Source organism: Lactuca virosa, chromosome 6 (assembly GCF_052849685.1).
Source record: "Lactuca virosa cultivar CGN04683 chromosome 6, Lactuca_virosa_CGN04683_v6, whole genome shotgun sequence".
Taxonomy (NCBI): Eukaryota; Viridiplantae; Streptophyta; class Magnoliopsida; order Asterales; family Asteraceae; genus Lactuca; species Lactuca virosa.
The window spans coordinates 58619926-58642702 of NC_136431.1; the positions used below are offsets into that span (position 1 = coordinate 58619926).

The 22777-nt window shown below is 39.2% G+C and overlaps 1 protein-coding gene across 1 annotated transcript; it reads right to left on the reverse strand.

Moving 5' to 3' along the window:
- Positions 1 to 10255: 10255 nt before the first annotated feature.
- Positions 10256 to 11032, reverse strand: LOC145121564 (uncharacterized). The gene has a single exon (XM_079057289.1). It carries the CDS (start codon positions 11030 to 11032, stop codon positions 10256 to 10258), a length of 777 nt encoding a protein of 258 aa, XP_078913415.1.
- Between the last annotated feature and the right edge of the window lie 11745 nt (positions 11033 to 22777).

Sequence of the window (22777 nt, forward strand, 5' to 3'; positions counted from 1 at the left end):
TTTTGATGTTTTGTAGGATCGGAGAAGAGAAAGGAAGCCTAAAGGAAGAGTGAGATGAGTCTGATCGCGAAGAGATGGATTTCGATCGCATGGTTCGATGATCAAATTTTTGAGCTGTTGCTTAGGAGTTATGATAGATTGCTTAGGAATATTTAGTGACATAGTTTTCATTTGTACTTGCGTTGTAAAGTCAAGTTTTCCGCATTTTTATAAATAAAGAAATATTTTGATTTTGTTTTATTTATATTTCCTTTCAATGGCATTTGTGAAAATTGGTGTTTATATATTTTTAGCAATATTGAAAATGGATTTGATTCTTAGTAATATCGTTTGTGGTAGTGTCAGAAATTTACCAAATAAGGAAAGATTCTCGTCACCCAAGTTTCAATTGGACAGAAACTTGGAATCATACGACTTGTATTGTGGGATGAATGAGAATTTTCATCTTTGGGAAATGAAGACTAATTCATTGTTCACATGTAGATATGATTCAAGTGAAGGACTGAAGGATCTGGTACACATTGATGTGCACTGGTCAAGTCCACCACAAAAGAATGATAAGACTATTTGTCATGATTTACTAAAAGTTTAGTAAATATGGTTGTGCTTAAAAGATTAAGTGTGATTCTGAATCATTGAAAAAAAGTTTCAATGTATAGCAGAACGAATAAGAAGAATCAATTAGACAGGAAGATAAAAGTTTATCCAATCTGAAAGGAAAGGAGAGTACTTGAGTATCGTTTTTTATGATCATCTTAGTGATTATGAAACCATGTCACAATTGATCCTCTAAGGACACCTTAGTACATTTGTATGGCTAAGAAGAGGAATCAGGAATTGTTGAAATGGTTGAATCAAAAAAGGTGAGTCATACTTCGTTTCAAAATCGAGTCTTAGAGTCATACTTCAGGATTGCACCTTGAGTGACATATCTAAAGTAAGTTTATAACACCTCATGAAATGTGGAGTAGAAATGTTTCTTACTCTTGCACATTTGAAATTGGTAGTTCTGATGTCTTGGATAAGAAAAAGACCAACTAAGACCAATTATATGAAGTGTTTTTCTTGATAATAATCCGTACTAACACTTGAATATTTGTTTGTCAAGGAACGTTTCTTGACAGAGAATCTTATATGTCAAGAGGTCAGTGGGAGTCTTAAAGGTATTGAAAAGTTTCAAGAACTAATCAAGAATAAACCTATAATTCATCACTCGCACACGACTTGAGGTTTGTAACCTATCGTGTTGACACATTCTTGGTTCTGTTGACTATGCATGTAAGTTCTATGAGTTCTCATTTGATTGCACAAGGCAAAACACCTTAATCAATGAAAGTACATTGACCAGTATAGGTGAGGTGCTCAACAACCTGGAAGCAATGGTAGGCCCTGTACTACTAAGTGGCAAGAAAATAAGATTGAACAAGTTCAGTCCATATGAGTTTGGATTTGTCACAAACCTTGTCTTGTGATTAGGGTTATGACAAATTCACATGGACAGGAATACATACACCATAAAATATAAGTGGCAAAGGTTTCTCTCCGCTTCATAAAAGGATTGTGAGGAAACACTTTCAGTAAGTAGATTTAAATAGATAGCAGTTGTGTTAATTGCATTCTAAAATTCGATTATGATTACGGCATCCCTCTTTATAGTTCGAATTGTGAGAAATGGAAAATAGTCTAAACATTCGGGACTTACTGCTGTAAGTTCTGAAATAGTTTAGACATACATATGAGCTATCTAAGGAAAGGTGTATGAGTTTAAGAAGCCTAGATAAAGTCTTATCGAAGCATCTTGTATCAGAAATCTGAACTTTGGTAAGAAAGTTAATAAGTATAGATTTCTAGAAGTCCAGTTGTTTTCTGGGTACATGTCAAAGCTAGTGGGAGCATAAGTGTTATGCTAGTAAGGACATAATTATTGTGCTAGTGGGAGCATAATCATTATGATAGGTGTTGCGAGTTAGCAATGCTATTTATAGGAAACAAAGTTTTGATTTGCAAAGTTGCAGAGTTTGAAAAGTTGTTTTGCTATTGTAAAGGAGAGGATACTTATACTTTATTTCGAATCTAAAAGGTTTAGATTGAAGTATTAATCGAACTTAGTCATGAGCATATGTGAATACCAACTTGAAATGTTTCAACATTGGAAATTCCATATATGGAAATACTATAACGAGAGATTGGTAAATTATCATATCTTTATTATGAATCGTATCCCATATGCTTCGGGTATAGGATCGATTGCATATGTTATAATATCCGCCTGTTCTGATTTTCCAAATGCCTAGGGCATTAAGAGGGAAAAAGGATCAGAACCGGATATGACTAAAGTAACTAAACAACTGTCACGGATGGTCTAAGGTTCGCTAAGGATTGGTCGCTTGTGGGCAATTGGAAGTATAGTAATGGATGGACCATATTGACATAATCATGAATAGATGGGCTTCTATTAAGAATGAATTGTCATATGGCAAATATAGAAATATTTCCATAATGGGTGTTGGATATTAAGAATCTATATGTAGAAACTTTTATGCAAGAAGGATGTTCAAAGGAATGTACTTTGAATATGAGACTTCGTATCTTTGGAATTGTCTTGTAACAACCTCCAATGGAATGTTTTGTAATTGGAAAAATCTCTGTGACTTTGGTGCCTAGACATTACAAAATGATCATTGCATGATAACTTAGAATCTAACACATTCTAATAGTGGTAGAATTTGGTATTCTTACACTTATGATAAGGATTTGGAATTGTGAAAAGAGCATCATTGGAAATGTGTTCAATTGATCTATTTTACAAAGTAAGGACCATAGGTAAACATAGTGTGCATGCTTGGAGCATGGGTTAACTATTGTTTTAACTCAAGTATTAAGTTGATTAGTCGAAACATTATACAATGAATAATATGTATTCAAAAGTGTTGAGACCATATTGGATTAGATTATTCTTGTGTTTCACTTCTCATGTTTTACTTCCCGAATAATAAGATTATTCAAACATCCACAGTCAATCATACTTTGGAAGTAAGTAATGAGGTAAGGCTGTCATGAATCTGACTGTAGATTGTCTAAGTGTTTAGACATAGCACAAGTTTGTTGCAGTGATCATGAGTACTCCTGAAATAGGATTTGAGTATTGGATTAAACCCACGCTCACATGAATCACTTCATGGATTTTATCACCAGTGATTGTGAGACGATAATATCTTATATTCCTCAAACGGAGACATATAGTTGTTGTTTACAAGTCGGTTGCGCATTGATAATACGTAAACGCATCAGTAACTTGATGTTATAAAATGTATTGTTGTGTGTGACTTGATGGGTAAATAGTACAAGCAGATGAGTCAAAGTTTATCCGTTCCTTTTACCCTAAGGGGATAAAAGTGATATATGTGGGCACCTCGATGATTTAGTGATGACACCCTAAAGCGCTTGGCCAATCCTGGACTAATTTGATTTGTTCAATTAGTCGGTCGTCATAAATCGGAAATCGGGAAACAGAACTTGGACAGAGAGAATGATTATAATCCATGTCTCATGTCCATAGCATATCTTGTAGAATGGAGGAATATTTGATCCCTTATCTAAAGGACGCGTTACTGATAAGATCATAGTTCGACAGCGGCTTTTGAGAGCTACGATTGCTAATCGAGTTATGAAGTACATTGGCAGTTATAGTTATTAGACTTATCCAAGTGGGAGACTGTTGGATTAGGTGTCTAAGCCCATAACTATAATTGGTATGTACTTGACCCGATAAGTAGCATGGTCCTTTTGAAAGCCGTATTATTTAATTTATGATAGGATGAATTATAGAGAAAGAGGTTAGCTTATGATTTATTAATATATTATAAGAATAATATATTAATTGAAAAATCATATTATTTAATTAGTAATGGTCATAAATTAATTTGGAATTAATGTGGTGATCAAAAGAGATTGATTAAATTAACGGGGACTGATTATGTAAATCAATAATAGTTGTAGTTTGGGCTATAGGATGGACGAAAATCTATGGGGAGCCCATAGAATTTCATCCAAGGCATGCCATATGGGGATCCATATGTTGCCTAGGGCCTAAGCAAGGGAATTAGGGTTTCCAAGTGGATAACCCTAGTAGCCTCAACTATAAAAGGAATCCATTAGCTCCCAAAATCATACCTATGATCCCATAAGGAACCCTAGCCGATTTTGAGCCCTTCTCCTATCTCTCTTGTTCTTCCTTGTTGCTAGTGGTGTTTGTGACTCCATTAGAGGTGCAACATTTGAGGCACTAAGCTCTTGAAGGTCAAGATAAAATCAATAACAATTGAGGTAATGTTTCTAACCATAGTTTATGTCAATTTTCTAAATTGGTATGCTAGTTATTAGGGTTTATACTTTGGATATTAAATTGCATGTATAACTTGAGAAAAACCTAGATCCAAAGCATTAGGGTTGCATGTACACCATAGGAATGTTGTAGTTCTCAAAACCCATCACTTGTCTCGTGAAGAAGGCTTTGTTGAAAGTCATGGGATCATCATTCCCATTCCTGCTCTTTCCTCAAAAATCATCAATGTTACCCCATCTACAGATGATCTGTCTATTACTGCAAGAATGCGAAAATGGATGGAAAATCCCTATATGGTTAAATCCTCAGACTCTAAAGGGGATAATGATAATGATAATGATGATGTTAGTAATGAAGAAGGTAATGATAATGAGAATTTTGAAGTTGGTAATCATGAAGGGGCTGAAAAAGGAGAAGACACTGATAAAGATGAAAATATTTGAGTAGCTGGCATGAGAGATGACTTCACGCAGAATATGAACTCTCCTCCAAGGATAAACAAGCACATACATTTTTCATCGCCTTTTCCTTCTCCTGTTGATGATACTAAATATCGTGGATCAACCCCTCAGATTAGAGATACTACTGAGCCAATGATTCAGGATGAACCTTCTCCAACACCATCTTCTTCTCCTCAAGCTAATACAGTCCATCAAGCTGAAACGGTTCCTCCTACACCATCACCCATTAATGATGTTGTTCTTCATCAGGGTGATCAAGGAGAATCCAGCTCCAACTTTGAAACCGATGTGCTTTGCCAACTCTCCTTAATTGTGCAGTTGACTCGGTTAATGGTTAAAAGATTAACTAAAGTTGAAAGGGATGTGGCTACAATGAAGAGGCTCATGGACTTGGATGATGAAGATGATAATGATGATAGGGTTTTTGATGACACTCCACCAAACTCTCCAGGTGATAACCCTCCTCCACCTCCTCCCCCATCGAAAAACCCTCCTCCACCACCTCCTCAACCATCTCATCCTCCGCCAAGAACTCCTTCTCCTCCTCCTAACTCTCCTCTTAATTCTGATGCTGCCAAAAAGGGGGGAGAATTATCAAGAGGGTCCTCAGGCAATGCAAATACAGATGGTTATTGCCTCTCATCCTGAGATGACTGAGAGGACTGAAGCTAAAGCTGATCCTCTAGAGTCGATTTCTATTGTTGATACTCCTAATGCTGATGCTGCAATTGATCAACAAGTTGCTATTTCTGTTGTTCAATTAAACGTCATCTATCCTAGTTCTTGTTTTGAGGGGGAGTTTGCTCAAGAGGTTCCTCAAGGAACAAATAGTGATATTGATTATGATGATGGTGTCCAGCTTAATCCACGAAAAAGAAAGGCTTCCTTCTCAAGGGGAGATGTTAACTCGGAAGTTGAAAGTTCCTCTACAATTAGTGATACTTCAGCTCCTCCTCAAAAGAAAAGCAAGCTCATTTTTTATTTGAATGAGTTAGAAAAAACATGTAACTTACCTATCGATGAAGTTAAACAGATAATGCAGGAATACAATGCTGCTATTCGACAGAAGAAAGAAGTCAGAAAGAAAGAACGCTTGTCTGCCAAACTTGTTCAAGAACTTTTTTCCATTGACAAAAATGTTGAAGTTCAAAGAACTGATGATCAGGTTAAGAAGATCTTCAACAACAATGTAGAAAGACGACACATTGTTTAAAATCTATATGACCGGATTGATAGAAAGAAGTTTAGAGACGTTCTGACTCGAAGAACAAAGCCTGATCCCATCATCAGAGTAAGATGCACCAAGCCAAAGAACGAGTCACTAAAACTTCACTTGGTAAGAAAGAAAACTGAGTATGAATACACTGAAGTTGTGTTTGCTCGTGAGCTAGTCAAATCCGACTGTATCGAGTGGATGCAGATTCTTGAAATCATAAACAAGCATAAAAGTGTTCATGCTCAAGAAGGGAAGTTGGCAATCCATAAACTTCTCAACAAAGTGAAGAAACTAAACCTAGTACCACCCATTGGTCCATCAACGAGTTCATCTAGTTCAGCCTCATCAGGAAGAACAAGCGCTCCCCGGCAGTCGAAGAATACCAAGTTTCTTCTTCCTTATGGTACCAGATACATCAATAATGAATTACGTGCTAGTGTTGAACCTATTCGGTACATGTTTGTTCAAGAACCAGAGCATGGGATTTTCTATCTCGACAGTCAAAATTAGATGTGCTTTCAACGCACTGATGACCATCCTTCTGCTCCCACTGAGCACTTGTTTCATCTTTGCTTGGAAGGACTAGGTCACTATAAGATGGAAAGAGGATATCATGTGATGATATCACTGGAGCTGAATAGAAGACTGGATAAGGTGAAACTTGATCAATTCAGATGGGTAAAGCCTAAAATCTTGAAAGAAGAAGACAAGTTCCACAATGGATCTTCTGATGACTCTAAAGAAGAAGATTAGTTTTTACATCATCATATAGGGGGTGATTGTAAGGTCACACCTTATGAACTGATGAGTCAAACATATAACATGTTAATCCATCAACATCAGCGTGTCGACTATGCCAGCCCCAGCTTAACAAGTTCAAGAGTGTCAGCTTATAGAATAGTTGTTCAATTGTAATCTTTTGTATATTAGGCAGTTATTATAGATAAATATAAAATAGATCAGATCTTGTATCTTTATGATAAGATCGATTCTTTGTGTAGATTAGATTTAATCCCATCAATCAAGGGATATACATGTATAGACTAGTATATATACAACATTAGGGCTAAACCTAATGTTGTGTTAGTGTTCGTGGCTTTGTGTCAATTTTCTTGGTGACAAAATTGTCTTCTTTGTGAAGAAGAAACCTCTTTTCTTGGTGAAAGGAACATTTGGAGAACTTCTGTGTTATTTACTTTCTGTTGATTATTTCGTTTAGATTAGTTTTGTTTTTCTTGTTCATTCTTGAAGTATATCCAATCAAATACAAACCTTCAAACTTTTCAATAGTCCCATTTACATTCATTTTCTTTTTGAATATCCATTTGTAACCAAGTGTTTTAGAACCTAGAGGCAAATCATACAACGCCCAACTGTTATTCTCAAGAATTGATGACATTTCATCATCAGTCGCTTCCTTCCAAAAGACGAAACCCCAAGACTCAATGGCCTCTTGATATATATTACGATCATCCTAAATACTATAAAAATACGAGTATTCAAGACTTATTTCATCCCTTGAATCTTCCACCAAATACTGTTGGATGTTGGAACCGAAATCTTTTGTAATTTGACCCCTTTTGCTTCTATGAAGCTTTTGTGTTTCTGGAGCAGTAACACCATCTTGATTTTATGGATTTTGCACTTTATTAGTGTCAATAGTCAGATCCTTAGGCCTTTAAATCAATGAAAAATGCATCTCATCAAAAATTGCATCCCGTGACTCGATAACGGTGTTAGTCGGTACTGAATCATTAGTTTCTATTACACAGAACCTATATGTCTTGGAATTTTTAGCATATCCAATGAATATGTAATCTATTCCATGTTCTTCCAAAATTTTCCTTTTGGGCTTGGTGACTTTTACAACTGCACGACATCCCATAATCCGAAAATAGCTCAAATTCAGCTTTTTCTTAAACCAAAGTTCAATTGGGACTGTTTTGTTCTTTTAATATGGAACTCTATTAAAAAAAGTAGGCCATTAACATGGCCTCTCTCTAGAATCCCTCACTCAATCCCGAGTAAGAAAACATCAATTTTACCATCTCCTTTGAAACACGATTTTTACGTTTGGCAATTTCATTTTGTTTGGGAAAGTATGGTGTTGTGGTTTCATGAATGATACCCACTGATTGGACGTATATAGGATCCATATATTTACCTCCCCGATCAGTTCTAAGACATTTAACCAGATTTCCCAATTGCAATTCGACCTCAGTTTTGTAACATCCTGACGATGAGGTATTTCTAATTTTAATCCTATGTATGAAGATTAGTTGCATTTTAGCCATTGTGTATGAGAAGTGTTGGAAAATGGCCCATAAATGGCATTTTTGTAAATTTTTGGCGAAGCTCAGCATACGTTGGGCGTACGTGCCCGAACGTCAAACCCAAATATTTAGGGTTTGGACCCTATTTAAACATCCTTAACTCACATATCTTCTTCCTTTTATTAGCCTCCAGCCCCATTTCGATCACTTTGCAAACCTTAATCCTTTTGAGAGCATTTGTGAGTCTTTAAGTGTGTTTTGGTGTTTTTGAAGGAGGGAGAAAGTGGAGAAGGTCATCTTAGAGAAGTGGAACTCTTTAGATCCTGAATAGCAACATAATTTGGCACCATTTGAAGGCAAAAAGATTTGAACTTGATGAAGCATTGATTAGATCTTGTTTATCCATGAAATTGTGTTCTTTTGGTCCCATAAGCTTGGTATTTTGACTATGGAATACTCTAGTCCATATAAGTTGTCCTTTCAGATGTTTTGGAGCATTTAGAAGCATAAAAATGTGATCTTGATTGTTAATTTCCTTCCATGCATGAGTTACAAGGTCTTAATGGGTTACGTTGTCAGGGTTTTTGTTATTGGGCACTTGTCGGCCATACAAGACCATAAAGTTGGAAACTTTATGGTTAAGGACGTTTGTTTAGGACTAGATTTGGATTATGAGCAAAAGAGCTTAAAAAATAAGCTCTTAATAAGAAAATGAAGAACCCATCGCGTACGCTGGGTGTAACCCAGGTTCGCTGGGCGTACTGAGTCCACACATCGTGTTTTGGTCAAGCCTCGTGTACGCTATGCATACCAGATGAGTATGTTGGGCGTACTCAACTCTGTTGACCATGTTTGACTTTTTGACTTTGACCAAGTTTGACTTAAGGGTATTTTGAGTTGTTTTGAGATTGGTCACTATTTGATGAATAGTGACAGGTAGAGCTGAGATTTGGGGAAGAGACCTATTCAACTATTTGTTCAGACTAAGAGGAGAGTTTCCTCACTGTACTTGTGGGTCGAAGGTACAAATGTCGACCAAGTAGATTATGTATCCTGGTTTAGGATGTTGCTATGCTGTAGCGATCTATTGAGATTTGCATGTTTATCTGTTTGCTGTCATATGTATATCTGTTATGTATATGTCGACAAAGTATGGTTGAGTTGAGGTGCTTTTTGCGGAATCCAACAAACCTTGGAGCAAGCCATACATTAGTTGTGGGCCTGGAAGTCAAGCCAGACTTATGTTGTAGGCTCAATAGCAAACTATACTTGAGTTATAGGCTTGAAGGGCAAGCCATAGTCATGTTGTGGGCTCATGGGTAATCCAGTCTGTTAGATGTGGACCCAGTGTGCATGTTGTTATATGTTTGTGTGTGAGTACTTTGGAGGAACTCACTAAGCTTTGGCTTACAGGTTTAGTTTATTGTTTCAGGTACTTCATATGATCGTTGGAAAGCGAAGGCGTGATCGTGTACATCTTCTTGTTATTATAATATTGCATTTTGGGATACTCTTATTATCATTTATACTTTTGAAACAATGATTTTTTTATAAACACTTTATGGTTAATGGGTTGATTTTGAAAATTTTAAATTTCTATGATTTTGGGATATTACAGGTTTTGTGTATTTTGAACTTTTCGAATGCTTCATTTTAGCATTAAGCAAATACACATAGAAAAACCGAGTGCAATCATCAATAAATGTGACCATACTCTTTTTGTTTCTCAAGGATGGAGTAGAGTGGAAATCACACAAATCACTGTATACAAGTTCCAAAATAGTCGACTTTCTGGAAACACTTGGAAAGGGTTGTTTTGTAACTTTTGTAAGCATGTATGTTTTACATTTTTCCAGATTCATGTCAAATGGTGGAATTAAACCATCTTTTTTTACTTGGTCCTTGGACCCAATTCCACTTCCATTGGATCCACTGTTTCCAGCACCATGGCTGCCAAGATTCACACGACAATCATGCTTGCAATGTCCCACTTTGAAGCACCTCCAACAAACAAAGTTCTTTTTATTTTGGAATTATTTGCATGTCCTTTTTTGTTCAACTTTCTTGTTTTCTTTTCAGCCATATGAACCGAGGGTTGTCCATATTCAACTTTTCCTTTGTTTTTGTCACTCTCTTGTGCACAGATGGATTTTTCAATATACAAGTGTCTACGAAGTTGAACCATGGACAGTTCCTCCTTTTGATGTTTCATATTATGTTTGAAGTCTTTCAATGATGGTGGAAGTTTGTCAATTACACTCGACACAGCAATGGTTTCATCCATATTCATGTTGTGCAGTTTGAATTGACCCAAAATGCGAAGGAGTTCGTTGTATTGTTCCATGACAGATCTTGAATCAACCATTTTATAGTTATTAAAATCACTGACCAGAAACTTCTTGAAAGAAGCATCCTCAAACATGTATTTCGATTCAAGAGTGTCCCATAAATCCTTTGCACTTTTAGCCTCAGAATGGATATCAAATAAATAATCAGCCATACCATTCAGAATGTTTCCTCCACGGAGGTAGTCATCATTGTCCAACTTTCTCCTTCTCCTGGTCTCTTCCAATGTCTCATTCTCCACCATTTTTGTTCTTGGAGTACTCAGCACATATGTAACCTTTAACGTGGTCAGCATGAACAACATCTTCTTCTGCCAACGCCTGAAATCATTGCGTTCAAACTTTTCCGGTTTCGTGAACTTGGTGGTCAACTCGCGGATTGATTCTCCCATCTCCACCAGACGAAGATATCAGTTCGATTGGTAGAGGATATTTAAGTATGGTGATGGTGGAGAACCATATTCATGGTGGATCATGTAAGTTCACTTTCCGAACTGATATTTCCACCCTATGCATGTGTTACAGGAAATCCAGTCTAGGATAATCCAAAAGGACACTTGTGTATCTAGGCACAGAAACACAAGACAAATCCCTAGAGAATTATGCGTATTCGTTTTGAAGAAGAAGAGATGAAGAAAAGGTTCTATTTACGGCTCAAAAGAGGAGTCGTATTTATACTTGATAGATTAGGGTTAATCTTCTAAATTATTTATGTAAATCTCAAAATTAATGGCATAATCAATGGTTACCAAAATTGACGAGATTTGTCAATTTTACCAAAATCACCCACTAGAATTCGGATTTTCCATAAAGAAACTAATTTAAATTTCCGAAGACCTTTTGGGGCACTGCCCCATACCCCACAATAGATATGCTCCTTGGACCCTGTAACATCCCGAAATTTAAGTACATCTATTTAACCCTTTTTCTTTACCAAACTGTCAAGTTTAGCCCCTAAGTGAAAAGTGTTGCAAACGAGTACGTTGGGCGTACTGAAGAGTACGCTGCGCGTACTCATGCGCTTATTATGGACGCGGACTCAATTTGGTACGCTGGGCGTACCAAAGTTACGCTGGGCGTACCAAAGTTACGCTGGTGTACCTAGCTCAAATGCAAAACCCTAAATGAGACTTGAGGACTATAAAAGAAATGATATGGTCCTTACCCCAGCCACCATATTACAAAGAGTGAAACCCTAAGAGAGCAAAGCCCCGTTATAATCTTATGTGTGTGTTCTTAAGCTTGAAAGTGCCATTTTGTGATGGTGAAGAGGAGGCCATGGTTGAAGCTAGAAGTTGGAGGGCAAGCTTAGATCCGAGTTCTATAGAGGTTGGAGCTTCACCTGGAGGTAAAAACCCCAAAGGTTTCCTTTCATCTTTGATTTGTGCTTTATGAACCCATTTTTTAGGGTTTTTGGTCCCGAGGTGGAGACTTTATGAGCAAAGGGTCTCCATAAGCTTAGATCTGCCCTATTCCAGTGTAATATGTGTTGTAGGTTCATAAAAATCCAATCTTGGACGTTGAGATTAAGTCATGCATGAGATAAGGGCTTAATGGGAAAAGAGGATATATGTTTGAGGTGATTGGTGACCTTTACAGCCATGCAAGGGCTTAAAGGTTTTGACTTTATGACTTAAGGGGCAGTAGGGAGCTTAGATCTGAGTTATGAGCCTAGGTCTTAATCTGTTCAGATCAAAAATGAAGAAAGTAGGAAACTGGGACTTACGCTGGGCGTAATCCCAATACGCGCCGCGTAGGGGGTCGCGTTCCCCGATTCTGGATGTCATGGAGTACGCCCCGCGTACAGATCTGGTATGCGCAGCGTACCTCTCCGCAATTGACTTTCGTTGACTTTTAGGGTTTAGTCAACATTTGGACCTTTTGGGCCCTTGGAGGGGTAAAATGGTCTTTTACCTTTCTGAGAGAATATAGGGAGGGACTAGTCTAGCCTTTGAGAGCCGTATTAATTAGAGATAATTATTTTATGTGATTAGGCGGAGGCTAGATCAGTATTTGAGTTCGAGAATATCCGAGTTACCCGAGGTGAGTCTTCTCACTATACATTACCTAGAGTGGTATCTATGTGCAGACCCGAGGGTCTTATGAGTTCTGTGTATGTTTGAGTTTATGTGCATTGTGATATATGTATGCTATGTGTTATATAGATCGGACCAGAGGGTCCAACGATTTAGACCGGACCGGAGGGTCCAACGATTTAGACCGGACCGGAGGGTCCAACGAGCTAGAGCGGACTGGAGGGTCCAACGAGGTACGGGATTGGAGGGTCCCGCTGAGACACATTGACCGGAAGGTCATACCGAGTTATAGCCTCGAGTGGCTTATGTGCTGTATGTGGTATTTTGGGGAACTCACTAAGCATTTATGCTTACCGTGTTATGTGATATGTGTTTCAGATACCAGCGAGAGTCGCGGGAAGGCGCCGGCATGATTTGTACACACTGGCAGAAGATTAAGTGTTGAGATTCTGGGATATGTTTTATGGTGATGACATTGATATATGAGATTTTGAGATTATTATATGAGTTTTATTATGTTTGAAAAATGAAAAATTGTTTTAAATTTTACGTCGTTACAAGTTGGTATCAGAGCCTTGGTTTGAGGGATTCGGATGCACCTTCGGGCGTATTTGAACTCAAACTGAGGATTTGAGGAAATTTTCATAAAAGAAACAATTTTTCTAAAAGAGTAAAAGATTTTTGAGAAAATCAGAACGGAGCAGTGTGTACGATCAGCCAGCGCCCGAACGGTGATTTCCCAAAATACCCTTACATTATGTGCTATGAGATATTATGTGATATGCTATGAATGCTAGAGATAGGCTAGGTATTTCATATTTTAGGACTAGAGTGGCCTGATCCGTGATGCCTTAGCCTAGGAGTTGCTGTTATATGCGATGTGCCTTCGAGTATGTGCTGAGTATGAGTATCCAGCAGGAATCCTTTTAGAGAGGGATCTGAGTAGAGGAGTAATCTAGGGGAGATACCTAGATGAGCATTTGAGGAGTCTTCTGAGAGAGTAGTCAGATGCCCGCGTGGGGTAAAGTTGCTTGGATTCGGTGGTATCCTTAGAGTATGAGGAGATCAAGTGGGTAATGACCTAGAGTGGTTTTACATGTTGGTAGAGATTATTCGATGCTCGGATGCTGCTTGCTTCGTGCTTTGTGGAATTCTTGATGATGAGAGTCAGCTACTAAGTGAATATGACGATATTCAGGAGGTAGATGGCTGGCATCATAAAGAGTTCTTCAGCAGCTGATGGCAGAGAAGTGTGAGAACCTAGGAAGAGCCTAGGAAAGGGTGACCCTAGTCAGATGAGTACGCTGACAGAGTAGGATATTTCGCAGAGGAGCGAACACGCATGACGGGGTTGGTGATTGAGAAGGTCAAGCAGCTACTTAGGAACTCGGGGATGGTCCGTGTGGAAAGTATGGGTAGATGTGGCAAGTAGTATGGGCCCGCACTACTAAAAGCAGAGGACCCATACTCGATACAGGGAACATTCCGGAGGTTTTAAGTAGCAGGTCGAGAGGTGATTTCATGGTTCGAGTACCATGATTTGTAGCAGATCGAGAGGTGATTTCATGGTTCGAGTACCATGATTTGTAGCAGATCGAGAGGTGATGTCATGGTTCGAGTACCATGATTTGAGGCGGATTGAGAAGAGAGAACATGGTTCGAGTACCATGATTCGTAGAAGATTAAGAGGAGGTAACATGGTTTGGGTACCATGATTCATAGCAGATCGAGAGGTGGCCACATGGTTCGAGTACCATGACCCGTGGCGGTTAGTGTTACTGGTTCTACCAGTTATTCCGTGGTGATTGTCTAGACTAAGATCAGATGTGAAAGAATATGGGGCCAGAGGGCCATGATGAACGAGTTTTAGTGGAGCATCCCTTAAAAGGGAAATCGAGTTAGCTCCAAGGGATTGTTAGTGAGATGCCAGTTGGAGTCGCAAGACTCAGGGATGAGTAGGGATGGTGCGTTATGGGAGAATACGGTCTGGGCTGAGCGACCGGCCGATGCTAGAGATGTCATTTTCTGTGACCTAAGCGGTGCTATTTCTGTTCCTGTGGGAAACAGGAGAGGTATTGAGATTTTCGGTTTCCAAGGTTGGGGGTGAGCCCTGTGGGGTAGCTTTGGTTACGATCTTTCATCAGAGTATTTGGGCAGTATGTCTGCCGAGAGGTAATGTTAGAGCATGAGCAGGTTGTCAGCGGGGACTGAGATGGTTAAGGACAAGGATACACCCTATTTGAGCATAGTAGGGCATGTATTAGCTGTAGCGGCAGACGATCAAGAAGAGGATATTGGGGCGGTGGCTCTTTTTGTCTATGATGAGTATCAAGTGTGGTAATGAGGACTCCACTCTTATTACAACCCACATGATGGAACGTTGGTTGAAGAGTCAAGAATGAGGAATATGTTAGTTCGTTATTTTCAGATTGAGACTCAGGGTTACGACTAGACAGTTGAGATGTCCGGTAGTGGGATGGTACGAGATTCTGAATGACTAGAGGTAGTCATGATGAGAATTTTCTGAGGATTTCATCAGAGATTCGGGGTATTTGGAATTTCTTGACCTCCATCGGGGAGATCATCGAGCATTGCGTATCACCTTCCAAGAGTAGGTACGATGTTATTGGTAAAAACAGTATGTGGGTTAGATTGTTGGCGAACCAATTGGTGATGGTTCAAACCCTGAGTGGGGGAGAACCGGGTACTTTTGAGGAGATCACAGATTTGTTCGAGAGCGGTTAGAGAACTGGATAGAGATGGCTTGCGGTGCGGATTCCTGAGAGCAGGGTTATTGGTGGTCAAGGAGAGGTGCAGAGTGAGATAGTGCATGTGGTACGTGCTTGAGAAAGGATGAGTGTCTCCACAACAAGTGGTCGTTGGTCGGAGACCTTGTGGTGGTTAGGAATCCTTCAAGGTTAAAATGGTGAATTCGAGGTGGTTGGCTTGTGAGGTTAGTTCGGCGGTTGAGGAATTCTGGTTCAGAGTATGGGCTATTATATGCAGTATGGGAAAAGAAGAAGTTGATTGGGCAACCAACTTCAGGGTCGTTATGAGTATTCTTGCATGCGTTTTGAGCAATAGAGGAGGAAGTTTCGGATTGTCATCTTCTTGTTCTGAGTCGTTGGCAATTCCTCCGTGTTTTAATTTGGGAGATGGAGTATTCCGGGGTATCCGAGTTTAATGTCCTAAATCTCGGATTATTTTGAGTTTTGAGTTTGAGATGACAAGTGGTGTATCGAGTGTCTATGGTTTCGGTGGGGGCCCTTCAGCTAATTGACATCAAATGGATTTATTTGAGAATGTGAATTGCAGCGAGAAAAAGAGGTTTTGTCATGACGGTGGTCGTCCGACGTAGTGATGCTTAGCCTGGATGGGTGTGTGTGTACCTATCTATGCTAGGCCGTAGAGCATGAGTTAATGATCGCAGTGTGATGTCAACCTGAGGATGAGATTGTGAAGTGGTAAGAGTAAGGGCGGTAAGACTGCGGGGAGCTGCAGTTTCAATGAGTCAGTGCAGAGAGGTTGTGGTGATGCTACGGGGAGCCGCAGTACTCACTATTCAGTGAGAGGTTGTGGTGATGCTACGGGGAGCCGTAGTACTCACGATTCAGTGAGAGGTTGTGGTGATGCTACGGGGAGCCGTAGTACTCACTATTCAGTGAGAGGTTGTGGTGATGCTACGGGGAGCCGTAGTACTCACTATTCAGTGAGAGGTTGTGGTGATGCTACGGGGAGCCGTAGTACTCACTATTCAGTGAGAGGTTGTGGTGATGCTACGGGGAGCCGTAGTATTCACTATTCAGTGAGAGGTCGTTGTGATACTGCGGGGAGCCGTAGTACCCACTGGTCAGCAAGAGAATGTTGTGATGAAGTGCTCTCTGATCAGAGCTTGACGCAGAAGAGTTTTAGGCTTGGGCAGCCCTAATATTTGAGTTTGTGGAAGCCTGGGGTCGAACCAGGGGCGAGACTGGGGTCTCCATGTTTGTCGGAAGTCATTATAATCTGAATTGAGTAGTGGTTTCGTGGCCAAAGGGAAGTGGATCAGTGAGGTACGCGTGGGTTGCAGGTCATGGGTCGCGAGTTGAGTGTTTCGTTGGGACGAGTGATTCCAATTATGTGCCAGACTAGACTCTCGAGTTGAGTTTGATTCTAGTGGTGTATTGAGTAGGTGGAATGAGATGCCGGATTTAGAGATGGATTCCATATTGAGGGGTATTGTTTATCATCTGATGTCTTAGACATGTGTAGGTCAGTACTCGGGTACGGGAAGTACCGCGAGATGCATGGAACTATGAGCAGTGAACAACATAGGTCGGGGCTGAGTCGACCTTCAGTTGGGAGTGTAGCATTCGCTTGGGGTAAGGCGAACTTCATGACTTGTGTGTCACAATGGGCCGAGGTAGTTATTGTGAGAAGGGAACCATTGAGACGTTTGAGATAATGCAATGGACCTTGGAGATTCAATGGTTGGGTCGAGTTCAGACCTGGTGCACAGTGTTAAAAAGGGGTATGTGAAATGGAGCTAAGGCTTATGGTTATTTTTATGTCTGAGGACACTTCTGAGCAAGCATGATTATTCTCTTGTGTCTGAGGGCAGAGTGTTGATAATTCACTGTTCGGATGGGTTAGTATAGCAGTTCAGTGGATGAGCCCTGGTGGGATGTGAACCCTTCCGTTCCTTGGGGCGTGATCCAGATTGTTTGGTACATTGGTATGAGTGATCGATAGTCGATTGTTGAATTTTGTCTTGTGAGAACCAGAGGAGCGGTGAGTTATCAGGGTTTGATGTTCGAGGGGCGATTATCATGGTGATAGCAAGAGTGGGCGGTCTAGCGGCGGGCCATACCACTAGAATTTCCCGAATTTAGGAAAGTCAGAAAGGGGTATCTTAGCGGCAAAGGGGTCGGTTTGGGTTCTAGAGTTGGGAGTTCCTGTTTGGACTCAGGCGTTCATGGAAAGGTAGTGGCGGGATATGAGGTCTTTTTAGTGGTGCTTCTCGAGTTAGGTTCGAGCTATGTGTGGTCAAGAAGCGATTTCGAGGGCGAAATCTATTTAAGTGGGGGAGAATTGTAACATCCCGAAATTTAAGTACATCTATTTAACCCTTTTTCTTTACCAAACTGTCAAGTTTAGCCCCTAAGTGAAAAGTGTTGCAAACGAGTACGTTGGGCATACTGAAGAGTACGCTACGCGTACTCATGCGCTTATTATGGACGCGGAATCAATTAGGTACGCTGGGCGTACCAAAGTTACGCTGGGTGTAACTGGCTTAGATGCAAAACCCTAAATGAGACTTGAGGACTATAAAAGGAATGATATGGTCCTTACCTCAGCCACCATATTACAGAGAGTGAAACCCTAAGAGAGCAAAGCCCCGTTATAAGCTTATGTGTGTGTTCTTAAGCTTGAAAGTGCCATTTTGTGATGGTGAAGAAGAAGAGGAGGCCATGGTGGAAGCTAGAAGTTGGAGGGCAAGCTTAGATCCGAGTTCTATAGAGGTTGGAGCTTCACCTGGAGGTAAAAAGCTCAAAGCTTTCCTTGTCATCTTTGATTTGTGCTTTATGGACCCATTTTTTAGGGTTTTTGGTCCCAAGGTGGAGACTTTATGAGCAAAGGGTCTCCATAAGCTTAGATCTGCCCTATTCCAGTGTAATATGTGTTGTAGGTTCATAAAAATCCAATCTTGGACGTTGAGATTAAGTCATGCATGAGACTAGGGCTTAATGGGAAAAGAGGATATATGTTTGAAGTGATTGGTGACCTTTACAGCCATGCAAGGGCTTAAAGGTTCCAACTTTATGACTTAAGGGGCAGTAGGGAGCTTAGATCTGAGTTATAAGCCTAGGTCTTAATCTATTCAGATCAAAAATGAAGAAATTAGGAAACTGGGACTTACGATGGGCGTAATCCCAGTACGCGCCGCGTAGGGGGTCGCGTTCCCCGATTCTGGATGTCATGGAGTACGCCCCGCGTACAGATCTGGTACGCGCAGCGTACCACTCCGCAGTTGACTTTCGTTGACTTTTAGGGTTTAGTCAACATTTTGGACCTTTTGGGCCCTTGGAGGGGTAAAATGGTCTTTTACCTTTCTGAGAGAATATAGGGAGGGACTAGTATAGCCTTTGAGAGCCGTATTAATTAGAGATAATTATTTTATGTGATTAGGCGGAGGTTAGATCAGTATTTGAGTTCGAGATTATCCGAGTTACCTGAGGTGAGTCTTCTCACTATACATTACCTAGAGTGGTATCTATGTGCAGACCGGAGGGTCTTATGAGTTCTGTGTATGTTTGAGTTTATGTGCATTGTGATATATGTATGCTATTTGTTATATAGATCGGACCAGAGGGTCCAACGATTTAGACCGGACCGGAGGGTCCAACGATTTAGACCGGACCGGAGGGTCCAACGAGCTAGACCGGACTGGAGGGTCCAACTGTTGGGTTTTGAGCATTCTAACACTCCTATGGTGTACATGCAACCCTATAAACCTTGGATCTATGTTTTCTCTATTATACATGCAAATATTAAATATTCCAAGGTTTCATCCTAACTAGCATATTATGAAGCACCTATACTACAAAGTTCTAGTTAGATGACATACCTTTTGATGTAGCTTGATGTCTTCAAGCTTTAAGAGCTTAGCCCCAATAGTGTGGAAGCCTCAAGTGGAATCACAAATCACCAAAACACCTTGGAAAACCTTTAGAGAATATGGATACTTTGCTCACACTATGAAATCGGTTATTGCCCTCTTTAGTGTATCCACACTAGCCACTAGCATAATTTCATGAACCATAAGACCCTTTATATAGTGTGGAGGATTAGGGTTAAACCCTAATACCCATGACCTTTCATTTCCTAGGACCCATGGGTTAAAGCTCCATGGACTATCCATGAAGACTTAGCCCAACCTAAATAAACTTGGCCCACTACACATATATATATATATATATCTAAGAGTCCATATTTAATTAGTTCCTTTTGATCACTTAATTAATTATAAATTAATTCTTGATCAATACTAATTAAATAATATGATTATATATTAATATATTAGAACTTATAATATATTAATATAAATCATAAATATACTATTCTCAAAAGACTATCCATATAAATTGTGTCGGTGAAGTGCAACCCAAATGGACCATGTCGGGTCGGGTCAAGTACATACCAAATATAGTTATGGACTTAGACATTAATCCAACAGTCTCCCACTTGGATAAGTCTAAAACTATTATTGAGTATGACTTCAAAAACCAACTGGCAATCATAGCTCTTAAAGCTGTTGTCGAACTCTGATCTTGTCAATGAACTCTGACCTTTGTCAATGACTTGTCCATTAGATAAGGGATCATATATCCCTCCATTCTAGATATCATATGGATTGAGACATGGATTATAATCATTCTCTCTGTCCATTTGTTGTTTCCCGATTTTCGATTTATGATGACTGACTGATTGAACAAATCAAATCAGTCTTGGCTTGGCCAAGCACTCACATGTCTCATCGCTAAATCATCGAGGGGCCCACAGATATCGCTTTTATCCCGAAGGTAAAAGGAATGGATAAACTTCGACTCATATGGCTTGTTCTACTACTTGTTGAATCATACACAAAGGCACGTTTTATAACATCGAGTTACCAATGCGTTTTCGTGCAATCAATGTATAACCAACTCATAGTAACAACTCATATCTCTAGGTTTGAAGAATATAAGATATTATCGTCTCATGATCACTCGTGATAAAATCCATGAAGTGATTCAAATGAGCGCGGGTTGAATCCAATACTCAGAACTTATGAGCACTCATGAGTGTTGTAGCACCACTTTGTCCACCAACTTGGACCTCTACAAACCAACCCATGACAGTCTTGATTCATATCTACTTCCAACATATGACCGACTGTGGATGGTTTGAATAACTTAATCATTCAGGAAGAGTGACTTAGTTATTCTGGAAGTCAAAACATGCAAAGTGAAACACAAGAATAAATGAATCAAATATGGTATCAAACCCTATGAATATAAATAAACACTTTTATTTATCACCATACTGATTACTCATTATTCATTGTTTCGGTTTTATCAACTTTATACTTGAATTAAAAACACTAGTTGTCCCATGCTCCAAGCATGTACACTATGTTTTTCTTAAACAATAGCTTTGCCATACACCAAGTATGCACTCTATGTTTGTCTATGATCCTTAATTTGTGAAATAAACTAATTGAACATAATTCCAATGATTCTAATTTCACACTCCCAAATCCTTATCGAAAAATGTGAGAATTTTAAATTCCTATCATTTATCGAAATCTGTTTAGATTTTAAACTTATATGCACTGACCCTCCTGTAATGAATATGTACAAAGTCACAAAGACTTGTCAACAGTCATTATAAGGTATTCCAATGGAGATCAACTCCATGGAAACTAAGTCTCATATTCAAAGTACATTGCTTTGGACATGCTTCTTGCATTAAGTTTTCTAATCTTACATAGATAACTTCCACCTATGGAGACAACTCCATATTCTCATTTTGACTATCACTTCTGAATAAGAGATGCCTCTTTTCAGAATATGTCAATATGGTCCTTCCAAAATTAGCACTATACTTCCAACTATCCCTGAGCAACCAATCTTTGGTAAACCTCAGATTGTCCTCGACAATTGCTTAATCATTTTAGTCATATCTAATTCTAGACCTTTTCCCTTCTTAATGCCTCTGGGCATTTGGAAAAATTTAGAAATGACAAATATTATAGCACATGCAATCGATCCTGTACCCAAAGCAAATGGTACACGATTCATGATGTCTCACATAAATACATGATTCTAGACTAGTCTTTTGCTACAATATTTTTATTTGCCATGTTTTCAAAATTTGACTATGAAGAGGGATGCCGTAATCATAATCGAATTTTGAGAACGCAATATATAGAATTTCCTTAAGTTGAACCAATCCAACATGAAATTCATATATATATTCTTGACTAAGGATGATTAAGGTCTCAATCTAAGCCTTTAGAACTGAAATGAAGTATATCCTCTCCCTTAATTATAGCAAAACAACTTTTTCAATCCCTGCAGCCTCACGAATTGAAACTTTTGTTTTCTATAATTAACATTGCTAACTTGCAACACTAACAATAATTAGCATGCTCCCACTAACATGATGATTATTAGCATAACACTTATGCTCCCACTAGCTTTCACATGTACTCAGAAATCAGCTCGACTTCTAGAAATCAATACTTTATTGACTTTCTTACCAAAGTTCAGATTTCTGATACGAGATGCTTTGATAAAACTTTATCAAAATCATACACCTTTCCTTAGATAGCATGCATGTGTGTCTAAACAATTTCAGAACTATGAAAAGGGATGTCGTAATCATAGTCTCAATTGTTTAGACCTTTTGCCATCTGCTTCAAATATACTTGGTGGAAGTGTTTCCTCACCATCATTTTCATGAATCAGAGAGAAACCTTATGACCCTTAGATTTTATGGTGTATGTGTTCTTATCCATGTGAATCGTCAAAACCATAGTCATAAGACAAGGATAATGACAAATCCAAACTCATATGGACTGAACTTATGCAATCTTAACTTCTTGCCACCTGGCAGTACAGGGCCTGCCATTGCTTCCAAGTTGTTATGCAACCAATTGAGAACTTTCAGAACTCCTATGCAAAGCCAACTTTAACTGGAATGGGCACAGAATATGTCAACACGATAGGTTATAAACATCAAGTCGTGTGCTAGTGAAGAACCTCAGGTTTTATTCTTGATTAGTTCTTGAAATTCTTTTTAGGATCTTTAAGACTCCCACTATCCTCTTGACATATAAGACTATCTTGCCAAATATTCAAGAGATAGTGCGGATTCTTTATCAAGACAAACACTTCACACAATTGGCCTTAGTTGGTCTTTGTTTTATCCAAAACATCACAACTTACCAATTTCAAATGTACAAGAGTAGGACACTTTTACTCTTACATTTTACAAGTGTTTTAAACCTTTCTTTAAGATATGTCACTCAAGTTACAATCTTGGAGTATGACTCTAAGAATTGTTTTGGAACGAAGT

Excerpts from the sequence above, each read along its gene's own strand:
- LOC145121564 (XM_079057289.1), bottom strand. The coding sequence starts at position 11,032 with ATGGGAGAATCAATCCGCGAGTTGACCACCAAGTTCACGAAACCGGAA.